Source organism: Phocoena phocoena, chromosome 14 (genome assembly GCF_963924675.1).
Source record: "Phocoena phocoena chromosome 14, mPhoPho1.1, whole genome shotgun sequence".
Lineage (NCBI taxonomy): Eukaryota > Metazoa > Chordata > Mammalia > Artiodactyla > Phocoenidae > Phocoena > Phocoena phocoena.
Window position 1 is genome coordinate 65,904,143 of NC_089232.1, and position 20,942 is coordinate 65,925,084.

Consider the following 20,942-nt stretch of genomic DNA (forward strand, 5'->3'; position numbering starts at 1 on the left):
GGACCAAATCATTACTTGTTTAAAATTAAAGAAGAATAAAGCTACTACTGTTAAAAATAATACAGCAGCAGAGATGATAATGACTATAACTAAATTTTGGGGCATTAAGTTAAAATTTTTAAATTGTGTGATAAATTTCTTAAAGCTCTATAACTAAAAATCAAAACCAAAACACTTTCTCATGTAAAACCTTCTTTTCTCTAAGTTAGCAACTTCCTTTTGGGTTTGGGTTAATCTTAGTACTGAAAAAGGTTATATAATCACGTATTGAAATGTCCTGTGATTAGAGGTACATATGAAATAAATCTTCCATGACAGATACTGATCAGTGTAATATACATTGCTCTGGGAAGATGGTAAGGACACTGTGCTTATCTTTTCAGACAAAAGAAAATATTAACCTCAACTAATACTGATTTAATCTCCATTATGGGCAGGACAATCCATATCCTTAAGAAGGTTATGATCTAGTAAATGTATAAGAGCAAGTACAAAAATGATGGAAATCAAGGTACTCAGGGAAAACTTTTTACCATTATTATTACAGCACAACACATCTGTATAATGTTATATAATGGGTGTTATATTTCAGGTTAAGTGTGTGTTTTCTAAATGTTCTTAATCTCGGTGAAATAAATTCTAAAGAGATGCTCAGAAACTACTTTCTTTGTTTTGCATTTTCTCTTATTCAGTGCTTCCCGCTAGGACTTCTTATCCTTAACTTCTTGATGTCTTGAATTTCTCATCTGCCTGAACTTGTGCTATTAATATCAGAAATAGTGAACTCAGTTACAGGCATGAATGAGCAGTAAAGATGTTACCTAATGATAACTGGGTTTTTTGAATTTAATTTTTATTTTATATTAGAGTTTAGTTGATTTACAATGTTGTGTTAGCTTCAAGTGTAGAGCAAAGTGATTCAGTTATACATATATCCATTCTTTGGATATACATATCCAATGGATACATATATCCATTCTTTTGCAGGTTCTTTCCCATATAGGTTGTTACACATTATTGAGTACAGTTCCCTGTGCTATATAGTAGGTCCTTGTTAATTATCTATTTTATATATAGTAGTGTGTATGTGTTAATCCCGACCTCCTAATTTATCCCTCCCCACCCCACCTTTCCCCTTTGGTAACCATAAGTTGGCTTTTGAAGTCTGTGAGTCTTCTTCTGTTTTGTAAATAAGTTAATTTGTATCAATTAAGTCCATCTGGTCTAATGTATCACTTAAGGCCCATTTCCTTACTGATTTTGTCTGATCTGTCCCTTGATGTAAGTGGGGTGTTAAAGTCCCCCACTATTATTGTGTTACTGTTGATTTCTCCTTTTATGGCTGTTAGTATTTGCCTTACATACCGAGGTACTCCTATGTTGGGTGCATATATACTTATAATTGTTATATCTTCTTCTCGGATTGATCCCTTGTTCATTATGTAGTGTCCTTCCTTGCCTCGTATAACAGTCCTTATTTTATAGTCTATTTATCTGGTATGAGTATTGCTACTCCAGCTTTCATGTGATTTCCATTTGCATGGAATACCTTTTTCCATCCCCTCACTTTCAATCTGTATGTGTCCCTAGAGCTAAAGCGGGTCTCTTGTGGACAGCATATATATGGGTCTTGTTTTTGTATCCATTCAGCCAGACTATGTCTTTTGGTTGGAGGATTTAATCCATTTACATTTAAGGTAATTATCAATATGTATGCTCTTAATGCCATCTTATTAATTGTTCTGGATTTGTTTTCTTTTTTTGGGGGGTGGTTTTTCTTCCCTTCCTCTTTTGTTTTCTGCTTTTGTGATTTGATGACTTTCTTTAGTGTTGTTGTCTTTGGGTGCTTTTTCTTTCTTGTGTGTGTATCTATTATAGATTTTTGGTTTGCAGCTCCCATGAGGTTTTGATATAGCAGTCTCTCTCTCTCTCTCTCTCTATATATATATATATATACACACACACATATATGTATATATACACACACACATATATGTGTATATATATATACACACACATGATTATTTTAAGCTACTGGCCTCTTAATTTCAAATGCATTTCCAACATCCTGCACTTATACTCTCCTCTTCTCACAGTTGCTGGTTTTGATATCATATTTGTGTGTGGATGATTTCCTACCTTTACTATGTTTGCCTTTACCGGTGAGCTTTCTCATTTGTAATTTTGTTTGTAGTTGTGGCCTTTTCTTTTCCAGCTAGAGAGATTCCTTTAGCATTTGCTGCAAAGGTGGTCTGGTGGTGCTGAATTCGCTTAGCTTTTGCTTGTCTGTAAAGCTTTTGACTTCTCTGTCAAATCTGAATGACAGCCTTGCTGAGTAGCGTATTCTTGGTTGTAGGTTCTTCCCTTTCATCACTTAAAATATTGTATATCATACCACTCCCTTCTGGCCTGCAGAGTTCCTGCTAAAAAATCAGTTGATAACCTTATGGCAGTTCCCTTGTATTTATTTATTGCTTTTCTCTTGTTGCTTTTAATATTTTTTCTTTGTCTTTAATTTTTGTCAGTTTGATTACTATGAGTCTTGGCATGTTCCTCCTTGGGTTTATCCTGTATGCGCTCTCTGTGCTTCCTGGACTCGGGTGACTGTTTCCTTTCCCATGTTAGGGAAGTTTTCAGCTGTTATCTCTTCAAATATTTTCTCAGGCCCTTTCTCTCTCTCTTCTCCTTCTGGGACCCCTATAATGTGAATGTTGATGTGTTTAATATTATCCCAGAGGTCTCTGAGACTGTCCTCATTTCTTTTCACTCTTTTTTCTGTCCCACAGCAGTGGTTTCCACCAATCTGTCCTCCAGCTCACTTATTCATTCTTCTGCCTAATTTATTCTGCTATTGATTCTGTCTAGTGTATTTTTCATTTCAGTTATTATATTGTTCATCTCTGTTCTTTAAAGCTTCTAGCTCTTTATTAAACATTTTTGTATCCTCTGTGTGCTGTGCCTCCATTCTTTTTTCTGAGATCTCAGATCCTCTTTACTATCATTACACTGAATTCTTTGTCAGGTAGATTGCCTATCTCCACTTCACTTGGTTGTTCTTCTGGGGTTTTATCTTAGTCCTTCGTCTGGAACATATTTCTCTGCCACCTCATTCTGTCTAACTTTTCTGTGTTTGTGGTCTCCACTCCTCAGGCTGCAGGACTGTAATTCTTCTTGGTTCTGGTTTCTGCCCCTGGTGAGTGAGGTTAGTCCAGGGGCTTGTGCACACTTTCCTGGTGTGTAGAGCTGGGTCTTGTCCCTCTGGAGGGCAGGGCCGTGTCAAGGGGTATGTTTACAGGTGGCTGTTGGCTCAGGACAACTTTAGGCAGCCTGTCTCCTGATGGGTGGGGCCCATCCTGTTAGTTGTTTGGCCTGTGGCATCCAATCACTGGAGCTTGCAGGCTGTTGGGTGGGGCCGGGTCTCAGTGCCAAAATGGCAATCTCCAGGAGAACTCATGCTGATGAGTATTCCCTGGGGCATCCACCATCAGTGTCCTTGCCCACAGTGAGCCACAGCCAACCCCCCGTCTCCCCAGGAGACCCTCGAAGACCCACAGGTAGGTCTGGCCCAGGCTCTTATGGAATCACTGCTTTGCCCTGGTCCCTGTGCCTGTGAAACCTTGTGTATGCCCTCAAAGAGTGGAGTCTCTGTTTCCTCCAGTCCTGTGGAGCTCTTGCACTCAAGCCCCGCTGGCCTTCAAAGCCAAATGCTCCGGGGGCTCCTCCTCCTGATGCCATACCCCAGGCTGGGGAGCCTGACATAGGGCTCCCAACTCTCACTCCTGTGGGAGAACCTCTGTGATATAATTATTTTCCAGCCTGTGGGTCACCCACCTGGTGGGTATGGGATTTCATTATATCATGAAAGCACCCCTCCTACCATCTTGTGGCTTCTTCTTTGTCTTTGGGTGTAGAATATCTTTTTTGGTAGGTCTGAGTCTTTTTTGTTGATGGCTGTTCAGCGGTTAGTTATGATTTTGGTGTTTTAGTGAGAGGAGGTGAGCTCAAGTCCTTCTACTCTGCCATCTTGTCCTCATACCTTTCTTCAGTAATTGGTTTTAATATGTGGTCTCCAGGCTTCCATTGGAATATTTATTTATAATGGCCATTTGTTTTAAGAGCAAGCTTCTTTTTCACTTAATTGATAAACAAAAGCAGATCCCAGAGAAGATCAGGAAGTTGTGCTGGGCCCTTTCTGAGTCTTAGGTTTCTTTCCTAAAATGATACTCTGACTAGATGACTGTGCCTGCTCTCCCTGTCGTCTCAGGCAGCATCATAACCACTTCCCTTGTGGCTCCCATCCCTCCATGATCTGGCCATTTAGCCTCTTCTTTCTTTTAAAATATTTTCCTTGAAGAAAACCATCCAGCTCACTATAATTACAAAGGTGCTTTAACTAAAATCACACTATAAATATACGAGGCATCATATTACAGTAGAAAGAACACAGGTTATTCAGTCAGACAAACCATGTTCCAATAACTTTGAGCTGATTCTTCAATTTCTACTTCAGTTTTGCTCTACAAGTTAAATACTGGTAACTACCAGGACAGTTGTTGTGAGGGTTAACTGACCTTACACATACAGAACACTTAGCTTAATGCCTGGTACTTAGTAAATGCTCAGTAAACGTTAGCTGCTGTTACTATTATAATTATTGTCATCATATTTCTTGTTTCTATTATTATCATAGTGTATAGGACCCATTCTACTTTTCTAACTGAAGTAAATGGAGTCATCTAACTCTTTTTAGCTGAAGCAAATGAAGTCATCTGTGTTTCTTTCTTTACTGATACAGAGAAGGGGGAAAAATCAGTTGCCACTTCTGGCAGGAAAAATGACATACTGTAGTTGTTGACTAGTACTCTGAGTGATGACTAAGTAATACATGTTCCCCAAAGTTATAAATCAGTTTGCTACTAAAATATTTTCCAGATTTCAGAACAGAGAGCTCTTCAGTTATATCCTCATCCACTATAAAATAATCTCTCAACTATCCTGCCTGCAATTAAAAAGATCTTTATTAGCAAAACATGTGTTCCAACAGCATGTTCCATGATGTCAGAAATACTTTTAAAGTAATCATTAAATACTACAAAATATCAGATTGTTAGAAAATAAAAAACATATTGTTGAATGAGAAGGGAGAGTCTAAATTGAATGCCACAGTAAGTGGTACCATGTTTTGGGAAGAAAAACAAAAAAACAAAAAGCAGCAGCATCCCTGTTTTAATGTCTTGGTACCCCCCTGTCCTATTCCATAGGCATAAAGAACTGTGTTCTCCATGAGCTTCTATGGGTAGATGGACACTCACTGTTCGTACACAATATGACCATAAAGCCCATGTTTCCATTTCATGTTAGTTATAACCACCGAATTCCAAAAGCAAGCCAAACTAACAGGGACAATATTTTTAGTTTACTATGTGAACTAATAGTAATGTGATTTTGGATTGACTATGCATTTCTTTTATATCGTGAGTACTCAGTTGTAAAGATGCTTCATTTTGGCAGGGTTCACTAAATGAGGTTATACTTTACATCTTAAAGTACATTAAACCCTAAGGGAACAATAGTGATGCCAATTAGGGTAAGAAATAAGAACTTTATACCTTTTCTTATACAATGTTTCAAGGCCTTTCATGTTAGGCACAAGCAGTTTTATGACAACATAACAATTATCAAATGAAGGTGATAATCTGTCACAGATGTCACCTTTATACAATATGGTTTGCTAGAAATCAGAGTGGAGAGCAGAAACATGCAAACAAGATTTTTCTTCTGCTAGGTGACTCTGGGCTTTGACTTGTTCTTGTAAAATTAATAACACTTCAGCATGTTTCTGAATAGTTCCTTTTTCATATATATCCATATGTCTGTTATCCATTTGTATATACATGTGTGTATGAATATATAAGTATTTACATATGCAGCTATAACAAAATGTCCAACCGGTTTTTTTTCATAAAAATATCAAAATGTAAACATTTAAATGGATGTGATATGGTCAATGCAATCACCTTGGCTCCAGATGCCCTTCAACAGACACAGCTCTAGAGGACGTGGGGGTGGGGAGGGGGTAGTGTGAGCCACAGAGTAGGAAGCAGAAGAACAAGGTTCCATCCGTGATCTATGAAAATTTATGAACAACCCTGGATGCCACTTCTATTTAACAACAAAATACAGGTAGCAGTACTTGCCTTCCTACCAAGCGGAATCATTTGTTGCAGTGAGTGGAATAATGAATGTAAAAATATTTTTTAAGCTATAAATATATTATAAGTGATAAGATACTTTCAAGACAGTTTTGCTGCTTTGAGAAGCATTTAAAAATGGAATGATAGTCCAACTGTATGTATTATTTTCTGTCTATTCCAAAAAAGGAGGAAAAATGTTTTGTTTTTGACCAAGATTCTTTTATATTTCTAAAGAATACATAATAAAACATTTTAGTGCATGGGGTCAAGTTAGCATAAAAATACAGTATCTCATTTCTTGTGAAAAAGTGCTTTGTAAATTCAACAGAGTTATATGTGAAGTTTAGCAATTTCTTCCACTTATATAAAAAAGTACACTTTGAGGTGGGTGCTTACCTTCTCTTAGACGGTCTACTACAAAAGTAAAGCCTGTAGTCCTTGGATGTAAGACGTATTCATATTTCTGAAGTCCATTCTTTTCAGCAAATTCATTACTTCGAGCCGTGCTATTTTCTAAACAAAACAATAGGCCATTAGAAGCCATAAAATAAAGGAAGATCAGTGAGGTAAGGAAATGGTGCAGAATTTCTTTGATAAAAATGGCAGTTAATGTTTCTGTAATTAATATACTGAATCAAATGATAAGACAGAAATACTTTAGTAAATCCCTAACAAAGATCCCAGAGTTACCTATTTAATTGGAATTTCGGAAATTTTATAATAAGGTATTAATGGAAGTTTTATAGCAGTTTATAAATTCATATTCAAATCCTTAAAATTCTTTAAGAGAGTTCATAAAATAGTCAATATACAATGAAAACTGAAATACAAATAAAATACTAATAACTAAAATTTTCATAAGATAGTCGTTACATAATAAAAATTGAAATACTAAAATATAAAGATGAAATAAAGTAAAACTAAAATAGTAATAATACATAAGGATCTAGACATCCAGAAGAAATAACTAACGATTTGCCAAATATATCAGATCAGCATTTTTTTAACCCAATAATACAGGGCTTCGGTGCAAAGCGGAACATCTGCGTTGCTCAGGCACAGAGCACACTGGTATGACTAACCGACACCGCTCCACGACAGGATGGGCACATGATGAGCACACCATGTACAAACATCTGAACATGGCTTGGCTGAATATAGTTACTGAGTCAAGTATATGTTCCAATTGTTGGCAAAATCTTCTTTTTCCATTCCACGAGGTAACTTTATAAGTTCCAAGAAGAACCAAACCCATTATTCAGCAATTATATTTGGAAAAAGTAAAGTGTTCAGAAATTTGGCCTTAGCTGCTGGGGGAGATCATGAAATACCTTCTGATGACAGCAGACGTTAGAACCTGCAATCCTCAGCGGCATCCTGAAATTTATAGACCATTCCAAGTCACCAGGAGAAAACCTATATGTAAGAATACTACTTTCCGAGGAGTAAATTTAAGACCACAGAATCCTCAAAATCTCAAAAAACTATAGATGGATTCCACGACACTAAAATATTCAAAGAACACTCCTATAAACTGAGTCAAAAAATTAAACAGATCTCCAGCAAGTCAAAAGTAAAAGCTCTAAACAAGAAAAGTAATAAGCTCCTCTCACATTCATTTGAGGGGAATATTCTGGGCATGGGACTACAGAACAGTATTTTATAGACAACTGGCAGGACCTTACGTGGGATTGGGAATCCCAGAGACACCACAAAGAAGAGTAGTTAACTACTCTTCAGTTTGCTCTTCCAGCTGGTCACAGACTTGGGGGATCTGAAGACAAAACTGAAAGCTGTTGTAGAATGTGAATACAGGTGGAAGTAGTTCTAAAAGGCACAGGCACAATGTGGGAAGTAAGAAGTAATCACAGATCAGAGATGCAGATTTTCCCCTCCATCCCCACTTTATCTACCCACTCCCAGACTGTGATTATTAGGACTGACAGACTAGCACCCCACTTTCTCACCACAACCTCCTATCTCGTTAGCCTGCTCCCTGTAACACTCCAATGCCAGCACGCCTACCGCTCCAGTGAGACTACTGGCTGCTCGGATGTTCTCAAACCAGCCAGCCATATTCCCACCTCAGAGTCTGTGCAATGGTTCTTCCCTCTACCCAGAATGCCTTCTACCCAGACATCTGCATGATTTTCTGCTTTGTTCATTTAGTCTCTCCTTAAATAAGAACTTAAGGGGCCTCCTCAAACCACCTTATATAAAACAGCACCCTATGTCCCCATCTTTTATTACTCTCTCTCCCTCTCTCTCTCCTTATCTTGCTTTTCTGTACAGCATTTATGAATACCAGACATATTTTTATTATTAGTTTTTAATCTGTTTTTCCTCATTAGAAAGTAAGCTTCATGAAAAGTCTCATGAAGAGACTTTTTTGTATATAAATCTCCAGGCACTCATATATTAAATGAATAAGTTTTACATACAAGGGTGTTTAATTGCATGTAATGTTATATAATTGTTAAAACCTAGAAAAGCTTTCCTTTCTTAAAACAAAACAGGAAATCATAATATACCAACTGTGATGGTTAATTTTATGTGTCAAACTGACTAGGCCAAAGTACCCAGATATTGGTCAAACATTATTCTAGATGTTTCTGTGAAAGTGTTTTTTGATGAGATTAATATTTAAATCAGTAGACTTTGAGTAAAGCAGACTATCCTGCATAATGTGGGTGGGCCTCATCCAATCAGTTGAAGGTCTTAAGAGAAAAAGACTAATCTCCTCAAGCAAAAAAGAATTCTGCCAGCAGACTGCCTTTGGACTCAAACTGCAACTCTTCCCTGGGGTCACAGCCTGTTGACGTACCCTGTATATTTCTGACTTGCCACCCTCCAGAATCCTTAATTTCCTTAAAATAAATTTGCCACCCCCCCCACCCGTTCTCTCTTTTTCTCTCCCTCTCTCTCTCTCTACACACACACACGTGCGCGCGCACACACACACACACACGGTTCTGTTTTTCTGGACAACCTTGACTAATGATGTGAGAGAATACAATATTAAGTACAAAGAAAAGTGTAGTTCTGGTTTTCCAATTTTAAAATTACGTGTATGTGTGCACATATATATGCCTATGGATGTGTGTATGTATACGTGTATGTGTGTGTGCGCACATGCACGTGTGACCAAATGACCCAAAACAATGGAACAAAATTAGAATAGTGCTTCTTTATGGGCAGTGGGATTAGAGTAGTATTTGTGCTCCCTTCTATGTTTATAAATTTCCCCAAAATAACATATATTACTTGCATAAGCAAAAAAAAAAGTTATAAACAACAATAATATATGAAAATAGAATATAAAGTTAATTTAAACGTACTAATTTGAAAATGTGCAAACAAGTTGGATTTACAACTTAAAGAGGATTATAAAACATTCTCTTTGGGCTTAAAAACCCAACTGTAAAGTTAACTGTGGTAGCTAAAAACACCTTTGAGTTAACAGATACATTTTCAAACCAAAGGTATTTTGCTAGCCTACTTAAAAAAAAAAAAAATCATATCCCAACTCAAAACTATTTGTAAAATACTGTTTAAAAAAATTTTTTTTTTAACTTCAAGATCAGTCTATTTATTTCCTCTATCTCGCAAATAGTCTGGCTTTTGCAAGTTGGCCTTAAAATGTAAATACTGTTTTAACTTTAAAAATATTCAACTATATTATGTAATAATAAGTACTCTGGACCCTGAAAATATTCAACTAGATGTCAAGTTCATCACCTAAAAAAGACATTTGAAAATACAGACTGAAAAGTTTTAAATATCTACTTTATAAACTCTGAAGGTCTAATGTATGAACATTTTAATACTGATGTACCAAAGTAACAGCAACCCATGAGCTTTTATCCCATTAGCTTTTAATTACTAAATAACTTCCACAGTTGCCACTCTTTAGTGTACATTTTGGCATTCGCAAAGTCGATCATTTCAGTAAATGACTTTCTATACTCTAACACAGATGATATTTCAATACTCAAATTTAAGTATTATACATTCTAAGGATTAAAAAATGTAAATATGGCTGTCTGTCCATTGAAATTTCCTAATGATAGTTCAGTTCTGGGAATCAATCAACTTACCACTTACAATATATTTTCAAGCTTAAACAATATGCAGCCAATATTACACTCAGTACTACCTTCTGTGACCCAACTACTATTAGAATTTTAACTAGGAAAATCAAACATATACAGTAAGTATAATTTAGTAAATAATACTAGTATATAAAAATTGCCATGCTTCATTTAGCTCAGTTCCAATCTGTCATACATTAGTCAAAGATCTCTTCCTTGGTATTAATGGTAAATGTTTCCCAAAATACTTTAATTTCCCTATTAACATATTACAGTTTAGTCACCCATTCACCTACTTAAGTAGTTGTGTAATTTGTATTTTCCATCTTGCACTCTTTTTTGGGGTACTGGGTTCCATAAATTACTGTGTCCACAGAGTGAATTAGAATGTTCATTTACTTGTTCTCCTCTCAGGTTCTAAGGGTTGCCTTTCTTGGTAGCTCTTAGCTGCCTCGATCTAGTATTGAGGATTTAGAAGACAAGTTCACAGGGATCTCTCCGTACTATCTGTGAGTTTTAGATTTCAGTTCTAACCTGCCTCAGTCTGTCTTCCCTTGTACAGCAGACGTTTATACACTGGGTCCTTCTCAAATTCTGCTGTATTTTTCTTAAAGTAACCAGGGTACTAAAGCTTTTGAATTTTGCTCTTTTGAGTTGAAGGATTCTATAAAACTACTTCCTGTTGTAGCTTACTCGCTCCCCCACCAATATTCATCAACCAGAGCAGTTCTTCTCTCCGTCTTAGAAATCCTAGACTGCAATAGAAGGCTTCACCTGCAGAAATGACCTGTGGTTCAAAAAAGATGTGAAGCCCACTGATTTAGTAAGAATGAAAGACTGCATTTTGTTTTTAATCTTTTAAAGAATTCCTTGAGGGCTTCCCTGGTGGCACAGTGGTTGAGAGTCCACCTGCCGATGCAGGGGACACGGGTTCGTGCTCCGGTCCGGGAGGATCCCACATGCCGTGGAGTGGCTGGGCCCGTGAGCCATGGCCGCTGAGCCTGCGCGTCCGGAGCCTGTGCTCCGCAACAGGAGAGGCCACAACAGTGAGAGGCCCGCGTACCGCAAAAAAAAAAGGAATTCCTTGAGATCCACTGGCATTCTTGGCCTGTGTAATTTGGTATCTGGGAAGATAGAGAAGTCCTAGATATATTCTCCTGTGTCCCCTCTACAACTCAACGATGGCTGAATTTTCTTTAGGAAAAGGACAAGGCCTTTCCAGCTTATATTAGAGATAAGGCTTTAAAAATACCAGGAAAGGGGCTTCCCTAGTGGTGCAGTGGTTAAGAATCTGCCTGCCAATGCAGGAGACACGGGTTCGAGCCCTGGTCCGGGAGGATCCCACATACCGCGGAGCAACTAAGCTTGTGTGCCACAACTACTGAGGCCTGTGAGCCTGGAGCCCGTGCTCCGCAACAAGAGAAGCCACCACAAAAAGCATGCGCGCCGCAACGAAGAGTGGCCCACACTCTCCACAACTAGAGAAGGCCCGCGCACACCAACGAAGACCCAACGCAGCCAAAAATAAGTAAAATAAATAAATAATTAAAAAACAAAAAAACAGGAAAAAGGCAACATACTAACTTAAATCAACATGTGAAATTGGTTACTATTAGATCCTTTCCTTTTTTTAAAAAAATTAATTACTTGATTTGTTTTTGGCTGTGTTGGGTCTTTGTTGCTGCACCCAGGCTTTCTCTAGTTGCGGTAAGCGGGGGCTACTCTTCATTGCAGTGCACGGGCTTCTCATTGCAGTGGCTTCTCTTGTTGTGGAGCACAGGCTCTAGGCGTGCAGGCTTCAGTAGTTGTGGCACATGGGCTCAGTAGTTGTGGCTCGTGGGCTCTAGAGCGCAGGCTCAGTACTTGTGGCGCCACAGGCTTAGTTGCTCCGCAGCATGTGGGATCTTCCCGGACCAGGGCTCGAACCTGTGTCCCCTGCATTGGCAGGTGGATTCTTAACTACTGTACCATCAGGGAAGCCCAGATCCTTTTCTTATAAGAAAGAAGTTGGAAAAAAGGGGTCTAATGGATAAATACGGATCTTGGAAGAGGACAGTGAATAGATATTTTAAAACTAGGCTTTATTCTTCTTTCTCAAGATTGTTTTGGCTACTTAAGGTTTTTTGTGGTTATATACAAACTATATAAAGTAAAAGGCTGATATTTAAAGTATATACTGAGACTTAAAATATAAAGCTCTAAGATGGCAAGTATAAATAATACCTCTTGGAGTTGCCCATCATAAACTCTATGGGCTGGAAACCAGGAGTTCTGGGTTCTGCTGTGCTGCTGACTGAGTGACCCCGGGGATGGGCCAGTAATCTTGCTGGTATTCAGCTGCTTCATCTGAGGACTGAGAAGTTTAGACTTGATGGCTAATTCTGGAGTTCCTTCGTGTTTTAAAATTCTGTGATCCAAACCAAGGGTACCTTACCTGTGAGATCAGTCCCTTCTGGGAATATGAGGAGTTGAAGTGGTTCATGGATATCACAAAAATAATCAATCATGTCTTCAAAATGGCTCTTATCATCCTTCCATTTCCTATGAATGAAGATATAGGCAGCAGCCTGCATGGCCCAACCTAGAATCAATTTAACAAGTATTTATGTATAATTTTAATACCAATATCCACATATTTCTGAATATAATATTTCAGAGTTTTGGAGTTTTACTATAAATTATTTACTTTCATAACAAGCATCTCATGATATACCTTAAATTCAGCACTGATCTTGGATTAAATAACAGATATACCAGAGAATATTCTTAAAGGAGTCTGCTAAATTCTGGAATTTGCAAAATTCTCAAAAACCTCTTTTCAAGCAAAACCTGGCTGTTAAAATACCAAGGAGAAAAACTTCCTTAATATCTATCAGTAACTCATCCAAAGTTAACAATCCTAACTTAAACAGATATTTTAACCAAGTTACCTACAAGAGATATATGACTATGTGTTATCAGGCTTACAAAGCAGTAAGCAAGGGATTGTTCTCAAGCCATGTATACAAGCACTGTCTTTAATATTTCCCTTTCTGTACTACTCGATCTCTAAATCCAATTGCTGTTTTCAATGTAATCTCTTCTTTAGAGTTATTTTAAAAAGAAAATACGCAATGACTACTAAACACATTAATTAGAGCATACGCTGTGATCACATTCCCTTTCTCTAAGGCGAATTCAACCTTGCTACTGAAGAGGCAGCTCTAAACGAGCCAGGTTTTTCCCAGCTGGCATCCCGCCCTGGCCAGAAATGACTAGAACTACTGTGGTAAATATCTGACTGAAGGCGGACAATGAATAGTCTATTCAGTAGTCCATGAAGCATGAAACCCTTGGCCCATACACACTAACTGTCTTGGCCAAATGTTCTCTCTCAGGAATTTTACCTGGGACCATGGAGAAAACAAGCTGGTATATAAGACAAATGGATGGACAAAAAAAGCAGATAACAGAGACAGTAGCACCTGAGGCAAAGTAAAGGTGGCACACTATAGTGAAGACCTAAACAACAACTGCTGTTGAGGCACGTAAAGCTGATTGTGATCAAGACCAAAATATAGTCTTCCACAATGGCTGGCCAGTCTTTGGGTTCACCTCTTGGATATCCCAGAAGAGTCCATCTCCCTCATTGTCATGTGTATCTTTACAATATACTTTTACTAGTTCAGCTAGAGGGGATGAGTGGTAGTTTCTTAAAAACACAACTAAAATAATAGCTATTATCATTTAGTAAATACAGTAGTACCCCAAGAATATATAAAATTATCATTAAATCATGATTTAAAAATCTGTAGGACTTTATTTGGTTTGAATTAAGTCCAAACTAGAATACTGTATTCTACAAATATAAATAAGCATATTCCCAAATAATCCACACTTTAGTATAGGTCTTGCTGATAATGTGTCCAGTTGCTGCTCACCCACTGTATTTATTGTCAGTCATATCCACCTGTACTGGAACTGATCCCACACTTGCCCCCTCTTACACGTCTCCTCTTTTACTTGAGGACACCTACATCCACAGTGCGGTTTGTAGGCGGTATAACTCTGGAATGAAATTGCCTGGGTTAGAATCATAGTTCCACCATAAACCAGCTGTTCAGCTTTAAGCCTTTGTCCCTTATTGACCCCAAACGTAAAAATAAGCATAATGCTGCAACAGTATTTACCTGATAGGAGTTGTTGTAAGAAATAAATTAAGATTATTTAGCACAAAGTATTCAATAAATAATAGTTATTGTCATTATTATGATTAAGAAGTTACAATCATACCAAGGATATTGCATTAAGGAACATAAAAATGTAACCAAAGAAGTTCCCATTCACAATTGCCCAGCCCTACGCTAGTGTTTTGGAAATTATAAACTCTATTTTATTATTTTAAAGCTCATGCTTAAAATTTTTTCACCTTTCTATTTTTACAAACATTTAAACTTAAATCTATCAACTTTGAGTTAATAATCATCCCCCACACAAAAAATTATGCTTTCCTCTTGTCCCTCTTCCAAGATTTGTAGAAATCATCCAATAGTTCCTCCAAATTGCTATTATTATTACTACTACTATTCCTTATGCTTCACAGAACGATTTTAATTATTTAGACTTGACTCGGGTTAAGTTTGTTGGCTTCTCTTCTTATCATTGTTTCTTATATCCTATGTCCTTCTGTTAGTCCTCCTTAAGGAACCTGTTTCAAAAAAATGTTTGAGTTTTTGCATTTATGAAATGTATATATACATTTTTTGTTCTCAATTTTGGAGGCTAGCTTGGCTTAAAACAGAACTTGAGATTTTAAATCATTTTCCCCTCGGAATTTCAAAGCTGTTTTTCCCACAATCTTCTTATAGAAGTCTGATATCAATCTGATTTCTGCAGATAATTTTTTTCCCCTCTGGAAGCTTTATTTTCTCTTTATCCTTGGTTTTGTGAGACTTCACCAGTATGCAGCTTTTTCATTAATTCTGCTCAGCAGTTGGTACACTCTTCCAATATGAGTCTCTTTAACTTTGGGAATATTCCTTCCATTACTTAAGAAAACACTACTTTTTCTCTTCTTCATTCTCTCAGACTTTCTATTTAGAACTTCTCTTAGATAGATGTTAAAACTTCTGGTTTTGTCCTCTCATACTTTTTATCTCCCTTCATTTGATGCTGTGTTTAAGGAAAATCTTTTAGCTCACCTAACTCATTAATTTGATCTTCAGCTGTTTCTAGTCTACTAATTGAGTTTATTTCAGCAATCAACTGTTTACTTGTCAAATTTTATGGACAAATAGCAAAAACTATAATAAGCTATGACAAGTACAAAGAGGAGTAATTTTTAAAAAATGTTTATTGAATGGTTACTATGTGCCTAGTACTGTTCTAAGCATTTTTCATTAATTCAATTAGTTATCAAGACAACTTTATGAACTAGGTAAAATTATTATTCCTATCTTATGGATGAGGAAACTAAGGCACACAGAGAACTCAGAGAACTAGTAAGTGGTAAAATCAGGTTTCAAATGCAGGCAGTCTGGCTCCAAAGCTGATGTTTTTAACCACTGTACTAAACAGCCTCTTTGCAATACATACTTGAATCTCTCTAAGGGTATCAGTTAAACACAGTATAAATTCTCCTCAGAGAAATGTCTATTCCTCAGAGAGTTTATTCCTAGACTTTCTTTAAAGCTGTGTATTTTTCTCAAATGTTAATTCTGCATTGTCCTCATATTTGTAAAAGATCTTCTAGACTGAACAATACTGACAGGTTGAGTGTATTTCTCCATTCCAAGTGAAAATATCTGTTGCTCCCTTGCGAGGAGGGAGCAGTAGGAAAACCCATAGGGCTGTGTCATAAAACTTTTCAAATATTATGTATATGTTTCAGAAATCCCAGAAAGGGAAGTAAAATGACTAAATCAGTCAGCCTCTTGGACCTCTCCTCTGAAGATGTGATGATTCTTCCCCTTTGTGCTTTGCCTTTTCATGTTCCATTTATACATTATACATCACTAATGCTTTTGAATCTGTTTTACGCCCTTTAGCTTTAATGTTTTCTCCCTCTCGTAAAAACCACAGGAAGACCTCATGAGTCTTTTTCTTCTCATTTCATTGCCATCAGTACACGTTATTCACGTTTAAAGCAATATCCAGATTTTTCTTAACATTCTTGAAGTCCTCATACAGTTTTATGACATTTATTTCGTAAGTCTATGGGCTGATAAATGACAGTGCAACTGATCCTGTCATTTGAAATTAGTCTATATAACTTGCCTGTTTTATACTTTTTCCATTGGAGGACATTCTGTCTATCACCTGAATTTCTCAGACAAGTACTGAGAGCCTGGCAGGTTTATAAAAATAGATTCTGTGGATGCTGGCATGGCTCTGTTACCACCATCTACTTTCAAAAATCCCATTTACGTTACCAGCACTGCATTCTCAAAGCAGAAAGGAGTAACCTCTAAGCATACTCTATTGTCCAGAGGTATTCCATAATTTTAGAACCTGGTTTTCCTTGGCTTAAATTTTCTTTTATCAAATTTTAGAGTTGGCTAGGAAAAAGGAAAACCCAACCAATTTACTTGAGTGTATTTTTAACATGCATTCTTTCTCCATAAAAAGTAAGCCCTTTTCAGCATTTTCTTTCTCCTTTTTTTAAAAATTTAATTTTATTTATTTTTTATACAGCAGGTTTTTATTAGTTATCCATTTTATACATATTAGTGTATATATGTCAATCCCAGTCTCCCAATTCATCCCACCATCACCCCACCACCACTTTCCCCCCTTCGTGTCCATATGTTTGTTCTCTACATCTGTGTCTCTATTTCTGCCTTGCAAACTGATTCATCTGTACCATTCTTCTAGATTCCACATATATGTGCTAATACACAACATACGTTTTTTTCTTTCTGACCTTACTTCACTCTGTATGACAGTCTCTAGGTCCATCCACGTCTCTACAAATGACCCAATTTCATTCCTTTTTATGGCTGAGTAATATTCCATTGTATATATGTGCCACATCTTCTTTATCTAGTCATCCTTTTTTCATTTTAGTGTAGATGAATATACAGTTAACCCCCGGTCAACATGGGGGTTAGGGGTGCCTACCCCCAAGCACAGCCTAAAATCCACTTATAACTTTACAATCATCCCCTCCATATCCATGGTTATGCATCCACGAATCAACCAACCACAAATTGTATGGTACTGTAGTACGTATTTATTGAAAACAAACCCACAGGTAAATGGACCCATGCAGTTCAAACCTGTGTTCAAGGGTCAACTGTAGTTAGGAGAATCATAAAAATATCTATACTACTCACCTATTGCACTAAAAACTGAACTTCAAAAATAGATTAATTCATCATTGTTGTCCAGGTACTTATTAATTCATTACGGTATTTACTTTGGGACTATGAATGCAATACCAGAAACAAAAAGCAATGTGCAAGAGATAAAACAAACTGTTCTCTTCAACGTATTTTCAATCCTGAATAGAGGGTGTGGATACAACCAAGGGAATGTTACGCATAGGCCTCTATTAAATGAAAATGAGTGATAATGTGAACAGATGCAAATTTTATATAAACTCGTATCACAACAGTCATGAGCAAATGCTATGTTTGCTGACTGTGTGGCTGTGCATAACAACGGTTATACAAATGAATCCAGAACAAGTAAGTTCTATTTCTCAGAATTTCAACCTATGTCAGCATTTAGCAAAATGCTACACCAAGTCAGGGGAGCTCTGTCTTCTCTGAACTCACATTTGAAATTAGGTAATGCTCTCTGTATCCCTCGTCTAAGAAGATTAACTTACATGAGGCTCTGGCTTTTAAAAACATTGAGAGGAGGCAGATAATCAATTCTATGACTTTTTCCTGTAATAATCCTTTTAGAACATGCCTGTATCATTAGGTTTCAAATGTGCTTGTGCTGACAGTACAAGACAGAAATCAAAGTATAAAATATGAGCAGACAATTAAATAATATCCTAAAGGAAACTCAATTCTAAATGTAATTTCAAATTTGAAAAACCACAAAATGGATAAAACCACCCTTACTGCAAATCTCACTAGACTCCACAAAGAGATGATTATATCTACCTGCAGAGAGTAGAAAGTCTTGCTTGACACTGAAGAAATACCTATTTATTGATGGCTTTTGGTTGGCAAGATGCAATTTCTTGGTTATGATTACAGTTTCGGGGTTTTACCCTATGGTGGAACCAAAAATCTGTTTTTCATACTATGTGAGATTTACCATTTAATCGATATTATAGATGAAGTGCCATCTGAGATATCTGTTCCTGTTGCAAAACTGATTCCTAAGCTACGTATATTACTAGCTCTATACACTGAGAGAGGCAGTAGCCACCAGCATGTGGTTGGCAGAATAATGCCCCCACGAAAGATATCCACATCCTAATTCCCAGAAGTGTGAATACATTACATGGCAAAGAAGAATTATGGTTGCTAATCTGCTGAATTTAAAATAGGGAGATTATCCTGGATTAGCCTGGGGGGCCCAGTGTAATCATAAAGGTCCTTAAAGGCGGAAGATGGAGGCAGGGAAAGACTCAGTGTCAGAGTGAAGCTATGTAAGGAGGACTCAACTGGTTCTTGCTGGCCTTAAAGATGGAGGAAGGGAGGCAGGAGCCAAAGAATGTGGGTGACCAAGAGAAACTGGAAATGTCAAGGAAACAGACTCTCCACAGGAGCCTAAGAGAAAGGATTTGGTCCTGCAAATGCCTTGGTTTTAGCCCAATGAGCCCCACATCAGACTTCTGACCTCCAGAACTGTGAAATAATAAATATGTGTGGTTTAAGGTGACTCCATTCATGGTACAAGCAGTAATAGAAAACTAATACAGAGCACAGTCAGTGCCCAGATCTTAGTTTCTAACACCTTTCTTTAATCAAAGGAACTAGGGTTCCTTAGGAAAATGCTGAGCCTAGGGCTGGGGCCGGGAAAAATACAAGAATCTTGTACCACCAGAAAACAAGAAAATGACTAAAAGAAAACAAGAAATATGGGGGCCCAAAAGGACGTAAAGAGCCAACCTGCAAAAACTCCCAATGGCCAAAGCTGGAACAACTTCAGCAACAAAATAAATAACAGTAGTACTGGATTATAACCCAAAGAATAAAATAAATGTTGATAAGTTCACATTGGCATGATTAAATGATTGAGAAGGCACACAGAGATTACACAAATCTCCTTCACAGAATTGCAAATAAAATATGTAGATGCTCCCCACTCCAAGGAGGTGAAGCTTAATTCCCCCTGCCCACAACCAGCCCTACCGAATAAAATAGAGGAGAAAACATTAACTTTGTGGTGCAGAACCCTGGCAGACACCACCTTAACCAAATGATTACAATTAACATCACCCATGATAAGCCAGGTTGATATCATGAATCCTCCTGATGAGATGAGAAAGTCACTTCATATCCGTGGGGCTTTTTCCAAAACCCAAAATCCCCAACTAATCATGAGAAAATGTCATGAAAAGCAAATGCAAAACAAACTCAAAATGAGGGACATTCTACAAAATATCCGACCAGTTCTCTTCAAAAGCACTAAAGTAAAGACAGACTGCCACAGAATGGAGGAAGACTACGGAGACATGGTGACTTTAAAAAAAAAAGAAAAAAAAAAGGGATCCTCAATTGGATCCCAGAACAGAAAAAGGACATTAGTGGAAACATTGGTGAAATCTAAATAAAGTCTGTAGTTTAGTTAATAGTATTGTACCCATGTTAATCTTTTGTTTTGACAAATGTTCCACAGCTGTGTAAGAGGTTAACATCAGGGGAAGATGGGTGAAAACAGGAAAATTTTCTGTACTGTCTTTGCAAACATTCAATACATCTAAAATTATTCCATATAAAAAGGTATTTAAGAACATCTAATGTTAATGCAAACTACTGTTTAATTAAAAAATACATGAATAACAGCTATTTTGCATTCTAAAATCAAAGATCTAGTGTTCTTACTTGGGATTCACTTACTATGCCGTTTATTTGATTGTAATAGTTGATTATCAGTAACCACATTTCTAAGATATAGTTGGGACATTATTTTTATTGTGGAAGGACATGTTAAATCTTGGCTACATGGTATGTCCCTGCCTGGTATTCATTACACAATTGTATGACTCTCAGAAATATCTGACTTCAAGCATAAGGAAAATAATTCCCATAAGATTTAAGGACAAGAATAAACAAGGGAAAAAAGGCCACACTGGGTTTCGTAAACTCCCTTAACAATGACATATATAATAAATACAACAGCTAATTCAGTTTTTCCCCAGTATTACAATGCTGCCTTTCTCTTTAAAAATATCATTACAATTTATTCTTTTTAGCCACAAGTGAAAGGAAAACTGAAGGCGCTAGAATCAAGTTATCTATTGAAATTAAGGTTGAAAAACAAACCAAAAAGTACATTGGGTCCATCTCTCCTATTTTTTTTACTATTATTGTAAAACACCCTTTTCAAAGTTGGCTCAAATTGATCATTTTAAGACTGACTTTATTTGTGCTTCTCTATTAAATACAAAGTGGACAGAAAACCCTAAAGCTCCCCCCAAATTCTTTTACTTCTTTCTCCTAAAATTGCCCTGTTATAAAAACATGGATTTTAGGTAGTTTTTAGAATCTAC

General features: G+C 37.0%; 1 protein-coding gene across 2 annotated transcripts in view; it reads right to left on the bottom strand.

The window, feature by feature from the left end:
* LCLAT1 (lysocardiolipin acyltransferase 1) overlaps positions 1-20,942 on the bottom strand; it is a 194,317-nt gene that overhangs the window by 76,454 nt on the left and 96,921 nt on the right. For both annotated transcript variants that reach the window (XM_065891171.1, XM_065891170.1), the window contains 2 exons: positions 12,720-12,866; positions 6,591-6,707 (listed from right to left, as the gene is read on the bottom strand). In XM_065891171.1, coding sequence (XP_065747243.1) covers positions 6,591-6,707; positions 12,720-12,866 — 264 coding nt within the window. The remainder of the gene's footprint in view (positions 1-6,590; positions 6,708-12,719; positions 12,867-20,942) is intronic.